Source organism: Podarcis erhardii, assembly GCF_964252035.2.
Source record: "Podarcis erhardii genome assembly, chromosome: 6".
NCBI classification, from domain to species: domain Eukaryota; kingdom Metazoa; phylum Chordata; class Lepidosauria; order Squamata; family Lacertidae; genus Podarcis; species Podarcis erhardii.
The window spans coordinates 98,747,919-98,770,055 of record NC_138510.1 but is presented as its reverse complement, the minus strand read 5'-3'; the positions used below and the strand labels follow the sequence as shown (position 1 = coordinate 98,770,055).

The window sequence follows — 22,137 nt, the reverse complement described above, 5'->3', positions numbered from 1 at the left end:
CCCTTGTGAGAGTAGCTTATGGGTCTCAAACCCTCAGTGAGTTAGGGACTTCCCCTGCAGGCAAAGTGGATTGGGAGGGTGAGACCAATGGGTCTAACAGTCAAGAAGGCAGTTTCTAAATGTGCTGTGTAGAGGGAAGTGAGGAGCAGGTGAGGCTCATCCACCTGGAAGGTAGCCCATCTAGGAAAAAGAAAACTCTGACCTTAAACCTCTGCTGCTTTGCGGGATATTTTTGGGAGAAGAAAAGGCTAAGGAGTAAACCCTACACAAATCTGGAATGGAGTCCCCAAGTCAGTTGGATGGCATCTTGTATGCCTCCTTCTGGCAACTCCTGCAGCCAAGCTGGTGTGAAATGTATTGCTCTGCTTTCCTTTGGACCACATGGGGGGGGGGGTTCCTTGTCATCTGGGTGGGCCAGGACCTCTAGACACACTGCCCAGGCTTATGCCCCGGGGAGGTCACCAGGGCTGGTAACACAGTGGTATGATTTCACCCCCAGAAGCATACTCCATTGTCTCTTGAGACAGACAGATGCCAACAGGCTATGCATATTGTTTTCTTAAATAATTACTGGCACGGGTGAGACAGTTCTTACTGGGAAGGCAGGAAGCGAGAGTGGGAAAACCTCTCCTCATTCTTACACCCTGACTGGACCAGAGATTCTCTCCCTTCTTAGGAGCTGGGGGGGGGTGAAGAAGAAGGCTACTTCTGTTAGGGAAAAGCAGTGTTTGGAGCGAGGGACTTTCAGTGGTGGACTAGTACAGGACAGAGAAACTAGACTCCCCCTCCCCACATCAATATCTGCTGCAGCTCTTCCCCCACTTGCTGGTGGAACACAAATGCTCTCTAGGTGGTTATTTGGTGTGGGGAGAGGGGGGACTTTGGCTTCAAAGCTTATGCCTAAGGCAAAAGTAATGATTACTGAATCTAAGCGAATACCAAGAAAGAACACTGGTCTTTGTCTTCCTTCTGTTTAAGGGAGGTGGGTATTTACACAAGATGAAGAAATTGACTAAGTTCACGGATAGCATTCTAAACGATGGTTTGCAGTGCACTAATCACAGATTAATCTGTTCAGCATTAATCCATTCAGACATCACACCAAGCCATAAATAAGAAAATCATGGTTTGCAATGCCAGCTCAAAACCAGCTTTCTGATTTGCCAGCCAATCACAAACCACATTTCGTAAATGTAGCTGTCAGGCTAAACCATAGCAAAGCTTGCTTTGTTAAATTCTGTGTCATATCTAAATTAACTGACTCTCATGTTGTGTCTCAGTTGCTATTTTATATAAAGACCACTTTAAACCACAGCATCTTAGTTCTCACTGAGGGGGTGGTAAATATATTGTGGGGGGAAAAGAGTTGCACCAATTCAGCCTGCAGATGCAGAGAATCCCATGACTGAAGGCTTCTTTACACTTATCTGGTACCATCTGTTATTTTCCTATGTAGAAGGAATTCTTTTGTATGAAAGAGCATTTAGTCCTGTGAGTCTTCACTTTTCTTCCGGAGTGGTGAAATTCAGACACAGGTTTACCCTCCCAGAGAGAGAAAGACTTGACACTCTTTGCACATTTATTTTTCCTAACTTAAAAAAGCCTAATATGGCAATGACTGCTGATTAGATTGACCAACACATATAATTAGCACCGCATAGCAATTTTCATAGCCAATAGCTCAACTTGCTTACAGATTACATCATCCAGTCTTGCCTTGATTCTGCTGCTGCTGTTGTTTTCTCAATGCTTTGTGTCTGTCAATAGTCTCTTTGGAGGCAATTACATCACGATAAGCGTGTCTGTAACTGCATGTGTTTACACAAGGTAATGTCACACTTCTTCCCAGTGCTGATGCCTGTGAAGTTTCTTCACATAGCTTTTCTGAATGAGATTCTCAGTGCTGAGATGGGCTTTCACAATAAAACTTTAGATATGTCCGGGACTGGTTGGACACAGAGGAACCAGCTGGGGAACCCCAAGGGAAGGAAGGCTCAGAGCCCAGGGAGTGGTGGTGGGACAACAATGAACAGTCACATGGAGAAGAAAGAGAAGAAAGACTGGGGGGGGGGGAGGTGTCAGAAACTGAAGGGGTAACAGGGTTTAGTGAGCAAGAAGCGTCTGTGGCGGAGGGAATTTCAGACTCAGAAGGTGGAGCAGGAGAGAAGTGAGGCCGAGAGGCCGAGAGGAGTCAGGCTGGTGAAGAGACACGTGTCTCCCCCTGCTGCTGCGACACTCCCCTCCCCGCTGGTCTCTCAGAATGAGGTGAATATAAACTGATGGATTTGAGAGAAATTGCATAAAGGAAGAATTGGGGACCAAATTAATCCTGGAAGGGTAAGCAAGATACAGGTGCTGGGAGGGGACAGGTCAGCAGCAATGTGTTGGAGGACAGAGCTGGATGTGACCTGCACCTCCTCAGCCAGCCCTCTGCCCTCAGGTGCAGCAGATGACACTGTCCTGCCTCCAGTGCTGAACTAAGACTGAAGTAAGATGCAACTGCCAGTATGCTTGGCTTCTGTATGTGGAATGAAGGAGCGCCATTTTGTTCTCAGGCTTTGCAGCCAAGCTCCAAAAGAAGGGGATCAGCCGTGCCTGCTCTGCCGCTATGGGAAAAGAGCCTTCTGAAGTAAGATGTAAAGGAACTTGCCTTATTCCTCCCCCCCTTTTTGGGGGGATAATGTGGAAAGATGAATTGGGTACTACACCGTCAGCTTCCCACATTGCTACTAAGGCACTAAACATCTTGGCAGGCAAGTGGGAATGCTGCCTTTTTTACCTTCCATTTTTTAATGCGGGGCAGTGTTCTGGGGTGAGTGCTTTCCCTTCTGCTCATTCAGTGAGAAGGACTGATGCATTTATAGACCTGAAGCTGTCAAAGCCAAAGATGTCAGACACAAGCAGGCTGTTATTTAGTGCTACTTTCACCTCAGTGCACCTGGAACATCCGAACTTAAACCAACTGAATTTTGATGTAGTAAAACAACTGAAGGTGGTCACAAGCTCCTTTGTTTGTGTTGGGTGGGCAAAAAGAAAAGGTAACTCCTGTCATTTCAAGGTTCTTTCCTAGTGCATAAATATACATAACGGGTTTAGATAATATTAAGCGTTAAGCCCCTTATTCTGTCCCCTTTTCCACTCCTTCCTATTCACACCTGTTTTCCCTGCCTCAAGAGCTTTGCTTCAAGAGCTTGCTCTCATTCCCTCCAAAATTTCTCTGATGAAAATAAGGACATGCAACCATACAAAATGACCATACCTTGTCATTTTTACCCCGCTCATCTGATGGGGGTGCCCCAGCCACTCTTGGCGGCTTCCAACATGTATATAAAAACATAATAAAACTATAGAGGGCTGTCTTCAGATGTCTTCTAAAGGTTGTATAGTTATCTCCTTGGCTCAGGGGTTACATAACTCCATACCCTCTGATGAAAACAGGGACGTCCTACCATACCCTCCAACATTTCTCTGATGAAAATAGTGATGTCCTAAGAAAAAGCAGGACATTCCAGGACCAAATCAGAAACCAGGATGGCTTCTCTAAATCCAGGACTGTCTCTGGAAAATAGGGACACAAAGGGTCTGTGTTCCCTGTCCAGATTGGTCATCTTAGACCTCCCATTTGCAAACATTCCAACTCTAGAACACAAAAGAAGTCAGTGTTCTGCAACCGCACAGAAAGTTCACTCTTCACTGGGTTGGATTGTACTCCCTCCTCACATTACCATTGCTAAATATCTTAGTTTTCCCCCTAAATATTTTTTGCACTTCTGCAAACCTTGAGGTCTTCCCAAGGCTGATACTTCCCTCTTTACCATGGATGGTGCCATGTGGGCTAGATAAACATCTACATTTGGGATAATAAGTTCACTACTGGCATCTATGATTCCTCATGCTCTACGAGTTCAGTGTTGGTTATAATTCCCTCTCCCCTGAGATCTATTTTTTCCTGTGGCAGCTGTGTATAGATTTGCACATGTATGTGCCATGTATGTTCTTAGCATCTGGCTATCTCAAGAGATAATGGAGTGTGCCTCTGGGGGTGACGTCAAACCACTGAGTTACCAGCACTGAAGTGACTTCCCCAGGATGCAAGCCTAGGTAGTGTGCATGGAGGTCTTGGGCTGCCCAGATGACAAGACCCCCTCTCAGCCTCACTGATGTGGTCCGAAGGAAAGCAGAGCAAGATGTTGGACTCCAGGAGTTGCTGGAAGGAGGGGTGCAAGGTGCCAGCCAACCGTCTTAGGGACTCCACTCCAGATTTGTGGAGGGTTTACTCTAAGGTTACCAGATTTTTTTCAAATAATCCGGGGACAAATTTTTTAAATTTTTTTTTAACAAAAAAATCTTCTTTTTTTAAAATTAAGAAGTAATATCTTCTCTTCTGGGTCTCCTCTGTCACGTGGCCTTCCTCTGGGCCCCGGCATGATCTAGAATCATAGAATCATAGAATCATAGAGTTGGAAGAGACCACAAGGGCCATCGAGTCCAACCCCCTGCCAAGCAGGAAACACCATCAGAGCACTCCTGACATATGGTTGTCAAGCCTCTGCTTAAAGACCTCCAAAGAAGGAGACTCCACCCCACTCCTTGGCAGCAAATTCCACTGTCGAACAGCTCTTACTGTCAGGAAGTTCTTCCTAATGTTTAGGTGGAATCTTCTTTCTTGTAGTTTGGAACCATTGCTCCGTGGAACCATCTCTTGGAGCGCTACCTGCCATGGAGTAGGCTCGGTCAGGCCTGGGCTCGGCCATGTGTCCTTGCCCTCCCGGTGCTCTGCTACCTCTCTTCCTCAGTGGTGGTGGCAGCAGCGTGGCTAGGTCAGGGCTCCCCTCTTTTTTTCTCTTTCCTCTCTCTCTCTCTCTCTCTCTCTCTCTCTCTCTCTCTCTCTCCCTTCTCCTTTCCCCCTTCTCCCTGTGTCGGCTCCGGAGCGCCGCTGGGCAGTCGGCCAGGTGGCCGGACACTCTCGCTCCCAGCTTGATTTGGGTCATGGGGGGGGGGTGTCAGCGGTTCCCTCAGTTGACATGCCGGGCATCCCCGGTTCCCCCTCAGCAGCGGCAGCGGCAGTCTTAGCAGCCCGGAGCCAGCCTGATAGTGCAGTTGGCTCTGGCTGGCTTCAGAAGCTGCTCGCTGCCGTGGCACCCGCCATTTTGCCTTGCTGGAAGTCCCTATATGTTGTGTCTTGTGCTGTTGAACCAATCATGCAACATTCATTCCCTACTAATAAATCTACAACACTTAAAATATAAATCCGGGGACATTATATGAAATCCGGGGACATTCCAGGGACATATTTTGTCCAGGGACAGATTTGTAAATCCGGGGACTGTCCCTAGGAAACGGGGACATCTGCTAACCATAGTTTACTCCTTAGCCTTTTCTTCTCCCAAAAATATCCCGCAAAGCAGCAGAGGTTGAAGGTCAGAGTTTTCTTTCTCCTAGGTGGATGTGCCCCATTTGCTCACTTCCCTCTATACAGCACATGCAGAAATCACCTTCTTGACTGTTGGAGGCGCTATTAGTCTTGTCCACTCAATCCACCGGAGCCTGTCTTTGCATGCAGGGGAAGTCCCTAACTCACTGGGGATTTGAGACCCCTTGGCTACTCTCACCTGGTTTAGCAGGCCTGTTGAAGCCATTCCCAGAGTGTTGAAAAGTGGTATACAAATAAAATGAACGAATGAAATAGAAAGTGAATGAACAGAGCGTGGCAGTCCCACACTGAAACATCTAGTGTGGAATCACCCCTTGCCTATAAACAATTGTTATATATAACAAATTATAGTTGTTTTCATTCTTGTTCTCTACGTGGCTATATATGAATGTTTAGGGATTTATAAGAAATTCTCACCATTCTCTTCAAACTACAATTCACAGGATTCCTTAAGGGAAGGCACCATAGGAACACTGGTGTAAAACTGATATAAATGTGTGGCCAAACATATGAGTGGTACTAAATCCAAGTTAAGAACTCTGACATGTTAGCCCACAGTGAGTTTATGAAAAGTGTCAAATGCATAGAATTAATTTTGAAGACGCTGGTAGATATGCTGAGATAATTACATCATAGAAACCACCCTGCTAACGTCAAAAAGTGAAGAATTAACACCAACACTGTTGATCAAGTGCACACAGGGACCGTATATACTTGCATGATGTACTGTATATACTTTGAAAGCTGAATTTCTGTTTCTAGCTCAAGATCTAAAACAATTTAGTAAAACAATTATCTTAAAAATGACCATCCCCACCCTCAGTTTCTTCCATTGCAACAACTGCCTTATATAGAGTAATACCGTTGCCCTATCTAGCTCTTTTCACTCTTCAGGATTTTAGACTGGAGACATTCCCAATCATGCCTGGAGATGCTAAGGAATGAAACTCAATATCTTCTGTATGCAAAGCAGATGTTCTACTACTGAACCAAGGCCCCTCCCCATTGCCCTAGGAAGCATATAAAAAGTATTGGAATAAACATGTCTCATTTGAATGTATATTCCATCTGGAGATTGAAGTAAAACACTAAGGACAGCATTTTCAAAAGTCCCTGAATGAATCTAAATTTACTGGGGATCAACATTCATCCACTTGTCACCTTCTTACTAAAAGACCTATAGTGGACTTATCCACTAGACTGATAGGACATTTGTCCTCATCACTGATCGATTACCGGGTGTGACCATATCTCAGCCCAGACACCCAATCAGGATACAGATAATACATGAGCAAGCTTGCAGTTGCTAGGCGACCCCAGTGTGCTTCACCATCTACCTCTAACTAGAAGGCTTTGGAAGAGAAACATGGGCCAGACCTAAGGAAGGAAGCTTAGATGATGAAGATCTGGTCCCATCCTCCATTATCGCTCACATGCTGAAAACGTTACTGCCCAGTTCCCAAGACATCCCACATCCTCATAAAGAGAAAGAGTCTTCAGCTTAGCTACTTCTCTCACACAACAAGGGGCTGCTCAGCAGCTGGCCCACAGTGCACGTGACACAAAAACAAGTGTCAGGGAGAGACAGAAGACTGCAAAATGAAGCCCACTTCCAAAAACTAAAGTGGAAAGATTTCACACTCGTTTGCCTCACCTTCTCTTCTTTGAATGCCAACAGCTGACGGGAGGAGGAGAGTGATTGCAAGGCAGCTGACAGTCACCAGCCAGTGCTGAGGCATTCCAGGGAAGTTTGGAGGGCTGTGTTGTCCAGAAAGTGCTCAGATCCAACTCTTCCAAGCAAAAGCCTCAAGATCAAGGGACAAAGCTGTGTGGTGGTGGACGTGCAGCTGCGGACAATCCCACCCGGGCCTCCGTTTCTTGTTCCAGGTGCTTTTTATCACCTCCTCTGCCTGAATCACTCTAGACAGGAATAAGAGAACTTGCCTTCAGTCTGACTCACCTTGCAAATAAAAAAAAAAAGAGAGAGAGGGCCCAGCCCATGTACAGTTCAGGGAGACACTTAACAGTTTCTTCTTAGCCATTCGTAGGGGCGGATCTCTGCAGAACACAGCAGCCAAAGCCCCTGGCAGCAGGCCAAGAGGGAGTGGGATGGGTGGCAGGAGGACAGAAAGAACAATTTAATTATTGATCTTCCGCATTAAAATCGCTTACAGGGCAAGCCCAAGGCCAGACTCACCGCAGGGCTTGTTCTGTAAACTCATTAATGTAAAACACAACTTCATTAAGTAGCTGGTTTTACCCTCAGGTAACACCACTTTTGTTAAACCTGTGCCACGTTCCGGAATGAAATGGGCATGTTCCCACTCACCTTAGCCCAATTAGAATACTTGCAAAGAATTTGTTAGCATTGTAATTATTACTATTACTTTAGCAACACCCAGAAAACACACCAATCAAAACAGCTTGAGAGGGACTGCTTTATGTCTGACATATTTTGAATCTATGATGAAAAAGAGGAACAGATGTGAAGATGAGCTAAGACTTCATCCTGATTAAAGTATTCTGGAATGTACATGTTTAAATTCAGGTTAACTGAATTTACTATATTCACAACTCTGTACCCAACACCAGCCTTCTACAAACAAAGCAGCTCATATTTTGCACCAAACTCAAGCAGACAAAACAATACCGTTCAGGAGGTGTTATTTGCTTTAGCTCAGTGGTCTTCAAACTTCCTGCTTTCCATATAAAAAGTGATTTATCCTACTGAGCTTTGTGTGCTGCAGAGAATTCTGGAGCTTTTCCTATAGACCACAAGCAGTTTTTCACACAGGGCACAGCTGACTAGGAACAGTGCGCCTCACTATTAATTGTGCATAAGCTGAGGATGCCGTGTTGAACACACCAAACATTCTCCCATGGCTATGTAGTGTTGGGGAGACCAAGTGTGGTACAGAAGCTTATCCACTATTCTTGGTTTTCTAATAGAAGCCATCCTGGTAAGCTTCTGAGAAACTCTGTGGCCCCACTGAATAAGTCTGAAAACATCTACTGTTAATCAGATCAATTGACTCTCACCTGCCATTTTTCTTATCCATTCACCAATTTTAGAGAAATCAATTAGGATCTCTTCAAATTTTGCTTTGAGATGCACCATCCTGAGTAATTTTGATGTCCTCTGCAAACATTCAGTGACATGTGTTCAAGATCTCCTGTAGCTTCTAGTTAATTGCTCACACTTGGTGCCACTCTCCAGGTATTTGTGAAAAAATTATGGTCCCTGCTTCCAGTAAAAGTCCTTAGGAAATCCAGAATTTAGTTTCCTCTGTTATAAAAACTGTGCACCGTCCCTCTTAACCACTGCTTCCTGTTCTTTAATTAGTTATCCACTCAGAAGAGGAACTGTCTACTTTTCCCATGGCTGCAAAGTTTGTTTGGCAATGGACATTGTCAAAGCTTTATGCCAGTTTCAGTACATCATGTCTATCAGAGCACCTCTATCCACATACATTGATAACAATGCTTGCTAAGAGGTTGAGGAAGCAGGGCACTTTGTTGCCTTTCTGTTTGGCTCATCCTTAACAGGAACTCGTTCCTAAGCTGCTTGTTTGGTGATAAGACATTAGTGTGTGGGGGGGGGGGACCCACAGCCTATACATATGCATATAGGGATATGGAGTTCAGAACTTACTTAAAAGTGACATATGTACAAGGCCTTTCTTATCTTCTAGCTTACTGCCTCTGATTCCAAACTCTAATTGTAGGTAATTAAAGCTCAGGTGTTTCTCATAATCTCTTGAGCTGTCTGGCAGCTTCCTCGGCCTTAAGCTGATGATGCTGGTTCAGACTGCGTAATGTTCTGTGGTTGCTCACTGCTGGGAGGCTCAGAAAAAGCATGGGGTGAGATCATCACCATGCTTTGCTATGGTTTGTCAGGTCCTTTGCCTCCAGGTCATTGGCAATACCAGGCAGTAGAAGGCTGAGGCAGTAGAGATGGGCAGCAGCAAACAGTTTCACGTTTCTGGGCAAACACAAAATTTAAACAATGGTCCCATAGACAGGTGTCTGTTGAAGAGCTAAAAATGTTCAGAACAATGTTTGATGAGGATGAAGATAACGAAGGGAATAATAAGCTAGAGGAGAAACAGGCTTATGAAGTTAAAAATGGAAATGAAGCATGCACAGACACTCCAGAACAAACTGATGAAAAGTGGCAGGACTGGATCAAGAAATAAGCAAACTGAAGGAATCAGATGGCTATGTGGAAATGGAATTGGAAATGATCTCCATTCAAGGATTTGGAGGAGAAGTAGAAGATAAGATTACAAATGATGATTTGGAGATATATCTGGATAGGGTGTTGATAGAGATGAAAGGAAAAAAAGCTTTGGGATTTCAGTCCTGGTCTTTCTTTAGCTTTAGCAGACAGAAAGGATTCTGCTTACAATCTGGAACGTACCCAAAGAACGTTGCTACTAAAGCTATGGTATTTCCTCTGGTAGGGACGCAGGTGGCAATGTGGTCTAAACCACTGAGCCTAGAGCTTGCCAATCAGAAGGTCGGCGGTTCAAATCCCTGCAACAGGGTGAGCTCCCGTTGCTCGGTCCCTGCTCCTGCCAACCTAGCAGTTCGAAAGCACATCAAAGTGCAAGGTACCGCACTTACAAAGCAATAGGTACCGCTCCGGCGGGAAGGTAAATGATGTTCCCGTGCGCTGCTCTGGTTTTGCCAGAAGCAGCTTATTCATGCTGGCCACATGACCCGGAAGCTGTACGTCGGCTCTCTCCGCCAGGAAAGCGAGATGAGCGCCGCAATCCCAGAGTTGGTCACAACTGGACCTAATGGTCAGGGGTCCCTTTACCTTTACCTTATTTCCTCTAGAAATAGATGGGAAAAAATGAAAGTGGAAGAGATCAGGATACCATTGTAAAAACAAGAGGAAATGGGATGCAACAGGATATGGAACTGGATATGCAGAACTGGACATGAACTTATGGATATGTAATGGAAAATCAAAATGGAATACTCCAACAGGAAGTGGAATACAGTAAGAAATGGAACCAAATAGATGGACTGGATATGAACAAATGGGATATTGGTCTGATATGTGATCATAGTAGAGACTTTAATATGGACACAGATGGAAAAATATAACTTCTAAAAGAAAAATAACCCCTACAACACTGATAAATGTAATCATAAATTGCATTAAGCCTTCAGCTGAAACACAGCCTCCACAAAAGCATATGCCCCAAAGAACCCCTGTGTATGCCGTCTGAAATAGATGGGCCTTCAAGATCTTTTGGGGGGAAACTGGTGTGAGGTAACTTTTTGGAGGTCAGCTGACAATGAGTTCCAGAGTCGTGGGGCTACCAGAAAGACAAGTTCAGCTAAGCACTGCCCCCCCCCCCCCGATTTTCCACAACAACAAAAAACCTCAACAACTTTGGCAAAAAACCCCAACAACAAACTATAATTTCATAGAATGTACATTACTTTCCTGCCCTGTTTAGCTGCAGCTAAGTGTGACTTCCCCCAACATGACATGCAAATCACTGCAAATCTTCTCCTATCTCCTATCCCCAAAATCTGCAACATTGGATGATAATATGAATCTACTTTACAAGGCCATTGTAAGGCCTACTGGGATGACATACATACAAGCTGATAAGCGCTTTGAATGTTTGAATGGTCAAAAAGGATTCTTGCAGGATTAATGTGTTCTTCTCAAGTGGAAATACTCTCCATGTAATAACTTGTCCCTTGCCAGATGTCGGTGCCCTACAATTCTGCAACAGTCCACCAGCCAGCATGGCCAACAGTTGAAGATGAAACAAATGGCAGTCCAACACTATTTGGAGGGCCACAGCTTAGCTACCGCTGATGTAGGAAATGCCTAACAGATAAAGAAGGTGCGTGGCAGTATTAAAAAGTGTAAATACTGTTGCTGTGGGACCAAAGAGGCAGTAGAAGTAGATTACAAACTGTGGCTAAAAATACTTTTGCCTGGAAGCTATCTCTACCTAGTCGGTGACTACCTCTCCACTCAGATAAAGTTGTCTCAAGCACTCCTTCCCTGAAGCTTAGGTTAAAATAAAATTCCACACCCTCCAGGGCTGCGGCAGATCAGTGAAGGGCCACACCCTGCTGCTCAGTTCCGTTGAGCAAGCTAGGTGATGCATACCTGGCGAGACTGTGGCTGAGGTGTCAGCAAGGCAGCGAAGTACAGTCACATCTGGCCTGTCCAGTCTGCTGCCCCTTCCTGCAAAACGGACCCCTCCTTCCTTCCCTCTCAAGATTAAAGAATCAATTTATTTGCCCCTCTGCACACACATTCAATTTTCTTTTCTTTTACTCGGCCCTTTTAGCCTCTTTGTTGTAACTGTCAGGAAGTGAGCATCAATGGAATTCCTTGATGACATTCCTAGCATTTCCTGATTAATACGGAGAGGGATTTTGTCAACTCCTGAGCTGCCGAATGAGCTTTTAACCACGAGTGCATTATGCAGACACTATTTTCACAACACACTCCAGCAGGTCTAGACAAAGGTTTTGTGGTTGTGGGTGAGAATGAAGTTCTTTCTGGGGTGATACTACCCCATCATCTGCTCATGTAAAGCAAGCAAGATAATCATCGCTAAAAATAATTCTCCAGCAGACACAAATGTTTTCAGTAAGGCCACAGAGCTTCGTCAGTTCGATTAATCAAAGGATCACATTTTGATTATAATGATGCTGTTAACTGGGCGACAGCTTGGGAAGGGGAGCTGAAATTCTTCAACAGCTTTTTCCTCAGAAAAAAATATTTTAAGAGAAATTCTGGCTCATGTCATGTTGAATAACACTCTTTTAGGGGATGAAGGGAGCAATGGGCTAAGGGAAGGGAACTGTAAGGAAGAAAAACCAACAGCATTAAACCCACAATTGCATTCATAGATGGCAAAATTGGGGAGGCTAATTTTCTAAATATTCCCCAGGGGAGGACTGAAATTCTAACAGTTCAGGAGGAGCTCAAAAAAGTGTAAAATAATAATTGGTAATTTCTCAACACGGCTGCAACTTTGAAAAGCCTAGCTCTGCTTGGATCCATATTGTTCAGCTGTTGTGCCCAATCCTGTCCAAGTAGGAATTTTACGGGAAGGACTCTTATTGGACTCGTTAAGTAAATTTAGCAGCCACAGAATGAGAGGACATTGCCTTTCACAAAAGTAATGGGTAGGACTAAGTGACCAACTTTTGACAAGTGGAGGGAAGGAAATAGTGGAATTTCTCAGGGATCTGTATTGCAACTTATTCATAAACCCCTGTGTTAGAGGTAAGGAATGAGTTCTTAGATAATTTGGAGTTATTTAGGATGACACATTCTAAAGCAGACTGTGAACAGATCCAAAGTGAGCATTTTAGCCACTACAGAGGGGGATATTTTCAAAATGTGAAATTAAATCTTGAAGCCATTTAGAAATTGGATGAAGTTCCATGCTAAAATCCTTTTTAGCTCAGGTTTCCTTCCACAAAAAGGTGGTAAGGTAAAATGAGACCGTTCCACCCCCATATTCAAATCCGATAGGAAAAGCAAATATATTTGGACAGCTGGTGCGCGCTCGCTCTCTCTCTCTCTCTCTCTCTCTCACACACACACACACAGTAAATACTCAAGAACCCAGCATATGAGGGGTTACAAATATTCAGTCTTTATTATAAATAAGAAATACTGTTTTATACATAAAACTGCCAAGTGTTGCATTTTTGTTGTTTTTGTTCACTGCCCCCAGACAGCAAGACCACAGATTTAAGTCTAAAACTGGAGTGAAGGCACTTTTTGAGGTGCTCACAGTTGAGAATAAAAAATAAAATGAAGGGAACTCTTCAGCAGGTGTCTCCCGTGAACAGCTGTTGCATCGTTTTGTTATGCAAAGAAATAACTTGGACCTATACAAACGTGATAATAGCTGTTAACGCAATATTCGTAAATTCTCATAAAGGCCTTTTTATTTATTTATTTAAAAATAAAAAAAATCTGTTAAAACCTGTTTAAGAGAAAAGGGGGGAAATACTAGAAAGGCAAGGAAAGGACTAGAAACACACTACGAACTGTAATCATCCCCTTCTAGTCAAGTGCGACATGACACAGCAAAAAGCCATTTCCAGTTCATGGCTTTCGGTTCTGTTTGCCTGCATGCATGCAAGTCGGCTTTATGTAAACTGTTGAAGAAGTTGCTTGGATAAAATTAAGATCTGGCTGGAACTTCTCTCTCTGGCCATGGAGGTGCTGTAAAAACCAAGGCCAAGGAGGTTTTGCCTGCCTACCTGTATTCACAGAGACCTGCTACTGAATCTACAGTAATGGTCCAGCGCTTACTGCGGTGGAAAGTATGTGGCCGGCTGGCACCCCTTCAGTCAGTGGCTCCCATGACTGAATGTTCCTTAATTTCCCTACATGTAGACAACTAGCCATGTCTGAGAGAAAGGTTTTTCTCTTGAAAAACAAAAACCAAACTGCATGGAGAAATGGTACCAGCTCAGACCTAGGTTAAACCACCTGAGTAAGAAGTAGGCCCAAGTCGCATTTCCTCTTCAAAGCCAGCAGGAAGCCTATAACCATTCATAATATCAAGACCACAAACAAAGGGCCAGTTTGGGTGATGCCTTCACCCCCAAGCAGGAGACCTGGGGAGGAGGCCTCAGGCCTGTGGGTCTCCTTCCTGTCCGCTGAGAGAACTCTGGATCTGCCCGAATGGGTGATATTCCGGTTCTCCCATTTCTGCTCACGGTGGAGGAAGGAGGTGTGGGGCAGAGGAGGCACACAAGTTGGAGGCCTGCTCCCCATTTCAGCCCAGAGAGAGTCTCCCAGGGCAAAGCATCACCCAAAATGGCCTAAGGCATCGTGAGCTACACCCCTCTGACTCCTTAAGGTGACAAGTGGCTTTAGAAGAGGAGGAGGGCAACTTGCCTCTCAGCTGGCAATGCAGATATGGAACACTATTAACTACCAGTACGAGGGCAGAGGTGAGGATGGGCAGAGAAAATACCTGACCCTCGCCCACCCTGCCCCTCACTGCCAGAGGAATAATAACCTGGAGGAGAGGATGAGGGCAGTGTGGCGGTGAAGAGGAAGCAGTGAGAGAACAGGGCCACTCGGGAAGCAAGGCCAAGCATATTTACAGGGGGGAAGGCTGGAGGGGGCAAGAGAGAGAGAAACAGACTTTTCCTCACACTATAATCATGATAAAAAAAGACACAAAATCCCACATTCACACAAAAATATAAATTTGAAATAATTAATAGCACCAGTGTGTGTGTCAGATAATAAATTTCTTCCCCTCTACGCAAACGTACAAAGTTGCATAGTGTTTCAGGGTGGGTATATGCAGATCTCAAAGGCAGGGGGTGGAAGCATCAGACCTCTCTCTTGAGGAAACTGCAGAGGCAGATAATTTCCTCCAGTTCAGGATTAAAAGGGAGAGGGGGGTGGAGAAGAGAGACAACATGGAAGGAGGTATCTTCTCCCTACAAGGAAGCATAATCAAAGTGGGAGAGGGGGCATTCTGAGCAGGGCAGAAATTCATACCAAGCAACCACCAGCTCAGTTAGTAAATACTGTGAACTCTTGGGAGTTATTTACCCCTAGAATTAGGCCTGACCAATTATTTTTACTAGAAAGATGGGTCAGCTATATTTTGTGATTACTCCTCTTTTACACAAGAGGTAAACCTACCATGGCAAAATGATATGATTCAACCTGCAGAAAGAGAACTCTGCAAACATTCGAGTTTATTTTCTACCAGAGAGGATTATGTTGACTTCAAATTTCACAGGCGAGTCTAGCAAAAAAAAAGTACTCTCTGGATAGTGGATGTTTCTTTCAAAAAGGGGAAGAAAAGAAAGAGTCTGATTCAGGGGCTTCCTCCGCCCCCAAGAGAGAAAGACAGAATCTGTTGATATTAAATTATCTGTCCCTGGAAGATACCTCTTGAATATTACTAGTGACTGGCTGGTGACAGGAACAATTCTGATCACAAGTAGATTCTTCCATCTTGAAGAATTAAAATTTCTGCCTGTGTTCTCAGAAGTCGAAGGCAGGCCAAGGTATAGCACCATGGAGACCTAACACACCCCTCCTTCCTCATGACTCCCCGAAAGCATTTCTGAGAAACTGTTTCTCAGAATCAAGATATACATATACATATTGCACTCTAGAAAGTTTCTTTAAAATTGCAAGCTGGCTACCAAAGTGGTAGTTTAATTGGCCACTAATATATGAATTAAGTTGACTTTTTCTTCTTTTCTGATTCTGAAGGCCATCAGCGTTTCTTACAAACTGTAGCTATACTGGCCATTACAATTTAATACTTTGGTAGCCAAACCTTTTCCTTCATAGAAACAAAAAGAACAGAGAAATTGTGAGATGGGGTACGGGAGAGAGAGATGGGGGATGAAAAAAGGAGAAGCCTGTGACTGCCCCCACTATGTATCAGTTCTCATAGCCCTTTCTGTAATTCAGCACAACAGTCCATAATATTTCACATCATTATGCAAATCAAAGGGGAGTCTTTTCTGGGAGAAGAGGAGAAAATGGAGTGTTTTGAGCAAGGAAGTGTATACATTTAATATCTTTAAACCCTTCTGATGCCCAAAGACTGGATAATTAATTTGCGTTCATTCAGAAACTTGCAATTTTCTCCCTTGAATTGGGAAAGAAAGAACTGATAGCTGTGTGGGAGATGAGGTGGGGGTCCTGAAGAAGGTAACCTAGGAATTAAGGCACTCCACAGCCAAAAGAACTGCTCCACCAGTCATTGAGGAAACGCCCCCCCCCCTGCCTTTAGCACATCCTTAGGGTTTTTCAATAGACGGGGTGTTGAAACAGCCAGTTGGTAAGGTCTTCTTGATGTCCTCTAAATTGCTAATGTCTTTCCTAATGGTGTTAATGTCCCTGTCATATTCATTGATGGCACTGGCTTGCTTTTCAGCTGCCTTCTCCAGTTCGGAGACTTTCCGGTCCAAATCATTGTCCCTCATCTGGTTTTTGGCAGTGTTCAAAGTATCCTCAATCTCATTCAGTTTGCTCAAGTCCACAGGTTCCACACGCCCTATAATGGGAGCAACATACAAAATTAGAATTTTTTTAAAATTAAGGCCCACTTCATTCTGATACAGAAATAATTTCCACTGGTCAAATGCAAAAGAGAAAGAAAAAACCTGATCTTCCTAGCTTGCCAAATCATCTCTAAAATTCCTCTAACTATTGCATTCAAATTGTTTAAATTTGAGAGATAAGTTGTGTATCAAAATTCAGAAATGTGTAACACCGGAGCACTGAGTTCAATGTCTCTTAAACTGCACACCCAGAAATTCACATTATGTACAAATATTTTACATTGTGAAATTTAAATGTTATTTGAACTTTATTTCCGCTGTTTGAGAAAAAGTTCTCTATACACATCCAACCTTAACTATTTTTTTCCTCCTTTTTACAATGCCAAGATTAAACAACATAAATGACTGATTGCTCATTCCCTGCATTTAATCATTCAGCCCACCCGTTCTTTTTTACAGGCCAAGTCTATGGACTTATGAAGCAGTAAACTGTACAAGAAATTATTGTTGTGAAAACAGATGCAAAATGTGGCTGCAAAAAGAAGGGAGAAGCTGGGATAGTCCTTGACTGGGCAGCCAATTCAGCAAATAAAGTGTCTTGTGGACGGGTTGGCGAGTGGAACAAACGAAGGGGGTGCTGTCCAACTTTCTGTGATTTGAACACAAAAACATCACTACCCTGTATGGAATCCCTGACAGTGGAGGCCTGGACACCCATTGTCAGGGTTAGCTGGCAGGTTTTGCCCTCACAACAACATGCCACTAAGAGTAAAACAACAATGTGGTGCAGTCAATAGACAGTGCTGGGAGTGGGAGTCAATCATTGCACATTCATAGATTTGTCCATCTAGGTTTTGTTTTAGAAAGCCAGATTGTATTGAATACAGGGAATGGACTTTCTGACAGATGCCAGACAGATACATATCTTAATATGTAAAATAAATATGTGTGCAGTTTTACATTAAGCCCCACTTGTTTATCATAATTTCAGCTTTGTCAACTCAAGTCACTGTACACTATTGTTGATAAGCATTTTATTGAAGTCCTTTGAGTAAGTCCACAAAAATTATTAGACTAGGTGCCCAGCTACACAAACTTATGTTAGCCAGGTATAGCAACGGCTTGAAAGAACAAACAAACAGGAAAGGGGTATTCACGTCACAAGGCAATACCCCAAATGCCACACTATTCAGGGCGAGAAGCTCAATCTCTCTAGCAGTTTACCAGCTGAAGATACATACCCAGCTTCTCAAGGAGGTCATTAATCATGCTCAGCAAGCTGCTAACAGAGGTCTTTGCTTTCCTTGCATTGGCTTCTGCTTCCTGAGCTGCCTCTGAAGCCTGGGGAATTAAAAAATAAATTCAAATGGATATTACAACTGAATTCACATATGCATGTGTGTAATTCCATATCAATTACTTGTGGCTGACCAAATGAACCAGCTAATAAGACACTACCTGTGGTGTTTAATTTGCAGTGAGTAACTCTACACACCTAAGTCACTGAGTAATGAGCATGCATGTGTCAACTCTGTCTCGAACACTGCAGCATCATGCAATGTCATTTTTGCTGGAAGACAAGGGAGTCGCCCAGGAAGACAAAGGTGAGAGGATGGGAAAGAGAAAAGAAGGAAATGATTTTCCAAATGGCATGAGACTTCTTTGAAGGGCAGGCACCCATGCATGGGTTTTGTAAAGTCTCTTTTAAAAAACCAACACACAGTGGTGCCTCTGGTTACAAACGCCTCGAGTTACGTTTTTTCGGGTTGCAAACGTTTTTAACCCAGAAGTGAGTGTTCCGAGCTCTCGGAGGCCTCGCCGCTGCCCAGAGCCAAGCCTGGACATCCGCAGGGCCTACGGAGGCTCCGCGACTGGGCTCCAGCAGCAGGAGCTCTCTGAGACCTCTGTGAATGCCAGGAGCCAGGCCCCGGCATCCGCAGGATGCCCAGCAGATTGCATCCCAGCCCCAAAGTTAGGTAAGGAACACTTCTCTAACGAAGACCAAGAGCAGTGAAGCTATTAAGAAAACAAAGGTGAGCCTGGGCCGAAAAGCCCTTGACCAACCCTTGCCCCACCCCCCAGCTGTAGCAAGATGGGTGGCACCTAGCCAGGTAAGCCCATCTACCCTGTGGGAGGGAGTGGAAAATTTTGGGATTCTGTAAGGGATTTTGGGATTTGTTTATGTGAGTCTGCCCTGTGCCTTTGTCTTTGCTTTGCTCCTTCATTTGGGGGACTTCTGGGGGACTCTGCCTTCTGCCATTGTTTTGGGGATCGTGTGGAGCCCAGTTCAGCTACTGGTTGATTGTGTGACTGCAGAAATGGATAAAAGCTCCCCATTCAAACAATGACGATCATCAGTGCAGGTAAGGGGAAAAAATGTTTTTTTTTCCAATCTACAATACTTTCTTATTTATTTTATAGTACAGTACATTGATTATTGCCTTCATTTTATGGATCAATGGTCTCGTTAGAGAGTAAAATTTGTGTTAAATTGCTGTTTTAGGGGGTATTTTTCATTGTCTGGAAGGGATCAATCCACTTTTCCATTACTTTCAATGGGAAAGTGTGCTTCAGATTAAGAACAGTTCAGGTTAAGAACGGACTTCCGGAACCAACTAAATACTTAACCTGAGGTTCCACTGTATGTGCTGATATTGCAGATTAACAATATGCCAATCTAACCCCCCAAAATCAAAGGTTGTTTTTTTTGAAGCAGACAAAGTAACTCACCATTCCTGCCATCATCATATCTTGATCAGCGCTTTCCTGTTTGGCCTTCAGCTCTTTCTCTGCTGCATCGAGCTGCTGCAACATGTCACCCACTTCTTTGTCCAGCTCAGCAACAGTGGAGAAGGTCTTGTCAGCATCAGCTTTTGTTGAAGCAGCATTCTAGAATGGGCAGAGACCAAAACCATATAAAAAATAAATAAAAATACCTGAACAAAGCAAGTATATATGAAAGGATGAAGAGCCTGCACAGTTGGTCCAAACATACATGCAGTTTGTTCTTGAGTCCCAATCAACACCAGCACTGGGCTGTGCCTAATGAAGTCAATGCAGACTCGTACGTGTTTCCCCTCCAGTTAATTCCTTCACTGCTCTTAAAGCCTCATCTTAAAACTTCATTTGAAGTACTAATATTGATTATATGATTATATGAGGTTGCCCCGTACAGTTAGACTGATCGGTGGGTCCACACAGTCTAGTACTTCTCCCAATGTGCCAGGGTGTACCTTTCTAGTGACTCATGCAGGGATCATTCCCAGCCTTCATAACCATCTTTACCTGGAGCCACAACAGATTAATACCAGGGGTTTTCCACATGCAAATCGTGTGCTCTGCCACTGAGCTGTGTTTCTCAACAGGGTACGAAAGAACACCCTGCCATGGTATTTGGCCCTTTATTTGGTATTTGGACTTCTGTTTCAGTGTATCTGAAGAAGTGTGCATGCACATGAAAGCTCATACCTAGAACTAACTCAGTTGGTCTTTAAGGTGCTACTGGAAGGAATTTTTTTATTTTGTTTTGGCCCTTTAATGTTATAGGAAAGCTCTCTCTGTTCTGGGCAGCATTAAGAGCAAGACAACTGAGCAGGCTTCTTTACCAACTGCTTGCCAGTAGAGAAATGTCAGCTTTTGACTTCCACTAATGCTAAAACAGCCGTTGGTCTCATCGAAGACAGCTTCTTGTCTATTACATATTGCCAAGAGCTGATCTATTTATGCAGAATAATTATGTGAATGACTGTGAATGAAGTGCTGTTGCCACTTCAGGCTGTGAACAGGAGGCATGGTGTGTTTGGAAAATGGAGAAAGTAAATTCCACACACATGAAAACCAGCAAGTTGGGAACTTTTGCCCTGACATGCTAGTATTCTGTGTCCTGAGAGTTCATTTCATGAACTGTTCAGACATGTTATTCACATCTGTGAAGACAGATAATTCAGGAAAAACTGTACCACCAAAAAATACTTTTGAACAAATGAAGCTCCTCAATATGTTGCTTCAGATCAATGGTCCAGCTAGCCCAGTATTCACTAGAGATCGAACATGTGGCCTTATACAAAGGATGTACTCTACCACTGATGCACAAGACTCACCTTCTGCACAGAATTAGCAATTCTCTCAGAATCAGCAGCTTTGTTCTTTGCTTCTCTGGCATCCGCAGCAGCGTTGCCTAGTGCCAATTCCGCTTGCCGTGTCTTATTGTTGGCCTCCAAGATGGTCTGGGTAATGGCAGGAATTCTCCTTAGAGCCTCCTGAGCTGCAGTCTTGTTATCATTCACTCTCTTGTCGAAGTCTGGAGGGGGGGGGGAAACGTAAGGAAGCCCCACTGGATCAAACAAAAATCCATCTAACTCAGCCTTCTATTGCTAACCGTGGTCAATCAAATGCCTCTGGGAAGCCCATAGGCAAGACATGAAAGCAACACTCCCCCCCCCACTTGTCCCTAGGATCTGATATTCAGAGGCATATTGCTTCCAAACAGGCAAGGTCCAAATAGCAACTGTCACTAACAGCCACTGACAGACAGACCCGCCATGAAACACAGTTTGTATCAAAGGTCTTCGAAACCCACTGGAATGCAAGTGGGTGAGAAGAAACTGGTGTCTCCCCCGCCCCCATTTATAATAAGCTGTTGACCCTGAGAAGCTTTCAGAGGGGCTTACAAAAGATCCTCACAAGTGATTATCTTATCCTTTTCTGTCTTGTCATGTAAACGGCTACAGTAAATTTGTCAGAAGGAAACATGTGCAAGGGCTGAAATGTATTGCACCTTGGGAATCCTGCTACAGTGGTTGGAGTTTTTGACTGAGACCAAAGTTCAAATCTGTGCCCAGTTACGAAGCCTGCCCTCCAGGTTTCCATGCATATGCTCACACCACTGACATATGGCTCCCCCAGGAAGCTAACTTCTGCACTTCCACAAAATCAGGGCGTATGCTCAGTCCTGAACATACACATTTCACTGGGATAATACTGACATGATTACAGCAGTACAGTCAGTAGTAATAGGAAAACGCGTCCTGTGGAACAATATTCTGATTCTGGCCCACTTCCCCCCCCCAAGAGAGGGCTGAGTCACTCAGGGAGGTCAGCCTGCCATTCTGCAAAATGACTCATCAGGAAGTCATGCTGCCGCCTACCTTTCAAGTTGCTGAGAATGTCATTGGCCTCCTGGAGGGTGTTGCTCCCCTTCTTGGCGGCTTCTTCAGCCAGAGCCTTGGCAGCATCTGCTCGAGCCAAGAGCTGATCAGCAGTCTGTGCAAGCACACACAAGACAGCAGGTCATCCACACGCTCTCTGCCTCTCTCTACAATGCCTTCATATAGCATGTATCATGCACAGACTGTTTCCACTGAATTTCAATTTAGGCCATTTAGAATCATAGAATCCTAGAGTTGGAAGAGACCCCAAGGGCCATTGAGTCCAACCCCCTGCCAAGCAGGAAACACCATCAGAGCACTCCTGACATATGGTTGTCAAGCCTCTGCTTAAAGACCTCCAAAGAAGGAGACTCCACCACACTCCTTGGCAGCAAATTCCACTGTCGAACAGCTCTTACTGTCAGGAAGTTCTTCCTAATGTTTAGGTGGAATCTTCTTTCTTGTAGTTTGGAGCCATTGCTCCGTGTCCGCTTCTCT

The 22,137-nt window shown here is 44.2% G+C and overlaps 2 protein-coding genes across 2 annotated transcripts in view; both read right to left on the bottom strand.

Annotated features, from left to right (window-relative positions):
• The window catches only part of LAMC2 (laminin subunit gamma 2), a 42,018-nt gene extending 34,611 nt beyond the window's left edge, over nucleotides 1-7,407 (bottom strand). Inside the window, exon 1 of the mRNA XM_081867300.1 lies at nucleotides 7,089-7,407. Within this exon, the coding sequence (XP_081723426.1) occupies nucleotides 7,089-7,173 (85 nt within the window). The 5' untranslated portion in view covers nucleotides 7,174-7,407. The remainder of the gene's footprint in view (nucleotides 1-7,088) is intronic.
• A 5,656-nt stretch (nucleotides 7,408-13,063) lies between these two features.
• The window catches only part of LAMC1 (laminin subunit gamma 1), a 125,446-nt gene continuing 116,372 nt past the window's right edge, over nucleotides 13,064-22,137 (bottom strand). The window contains exons 24-28 of the mRNA XM_081867293.1: nucleotides 21,640-21,754; nucleotides 20,593-20,792; nucleotides 19,223-19,381; nucleotides 17,734-17,833; nucleotides 13,064-16,485 (exon numbers count right to left, since the gene is read on the bottom strand). Of these exons, the coding sequence (XP_081723419.1) occupies nucleotides 16,229-16,485; nucleotides 17,734-17,833; nucleotides 19,223-19,381; nucleotides 20,593-20,792; nucleotides 21,640-21,754 (831 nt within the window). The 3' untranslated portion in view covers nucleotides 13,064-16,228. The remainder of the gene's footprint in view (nucleotides 16,486-17,733; nucleotides 17,834-19,222; nucleotides 19,382-20,592; nucleotides 20,793-21,639; nucleotides 21,755-22,137) is intronic.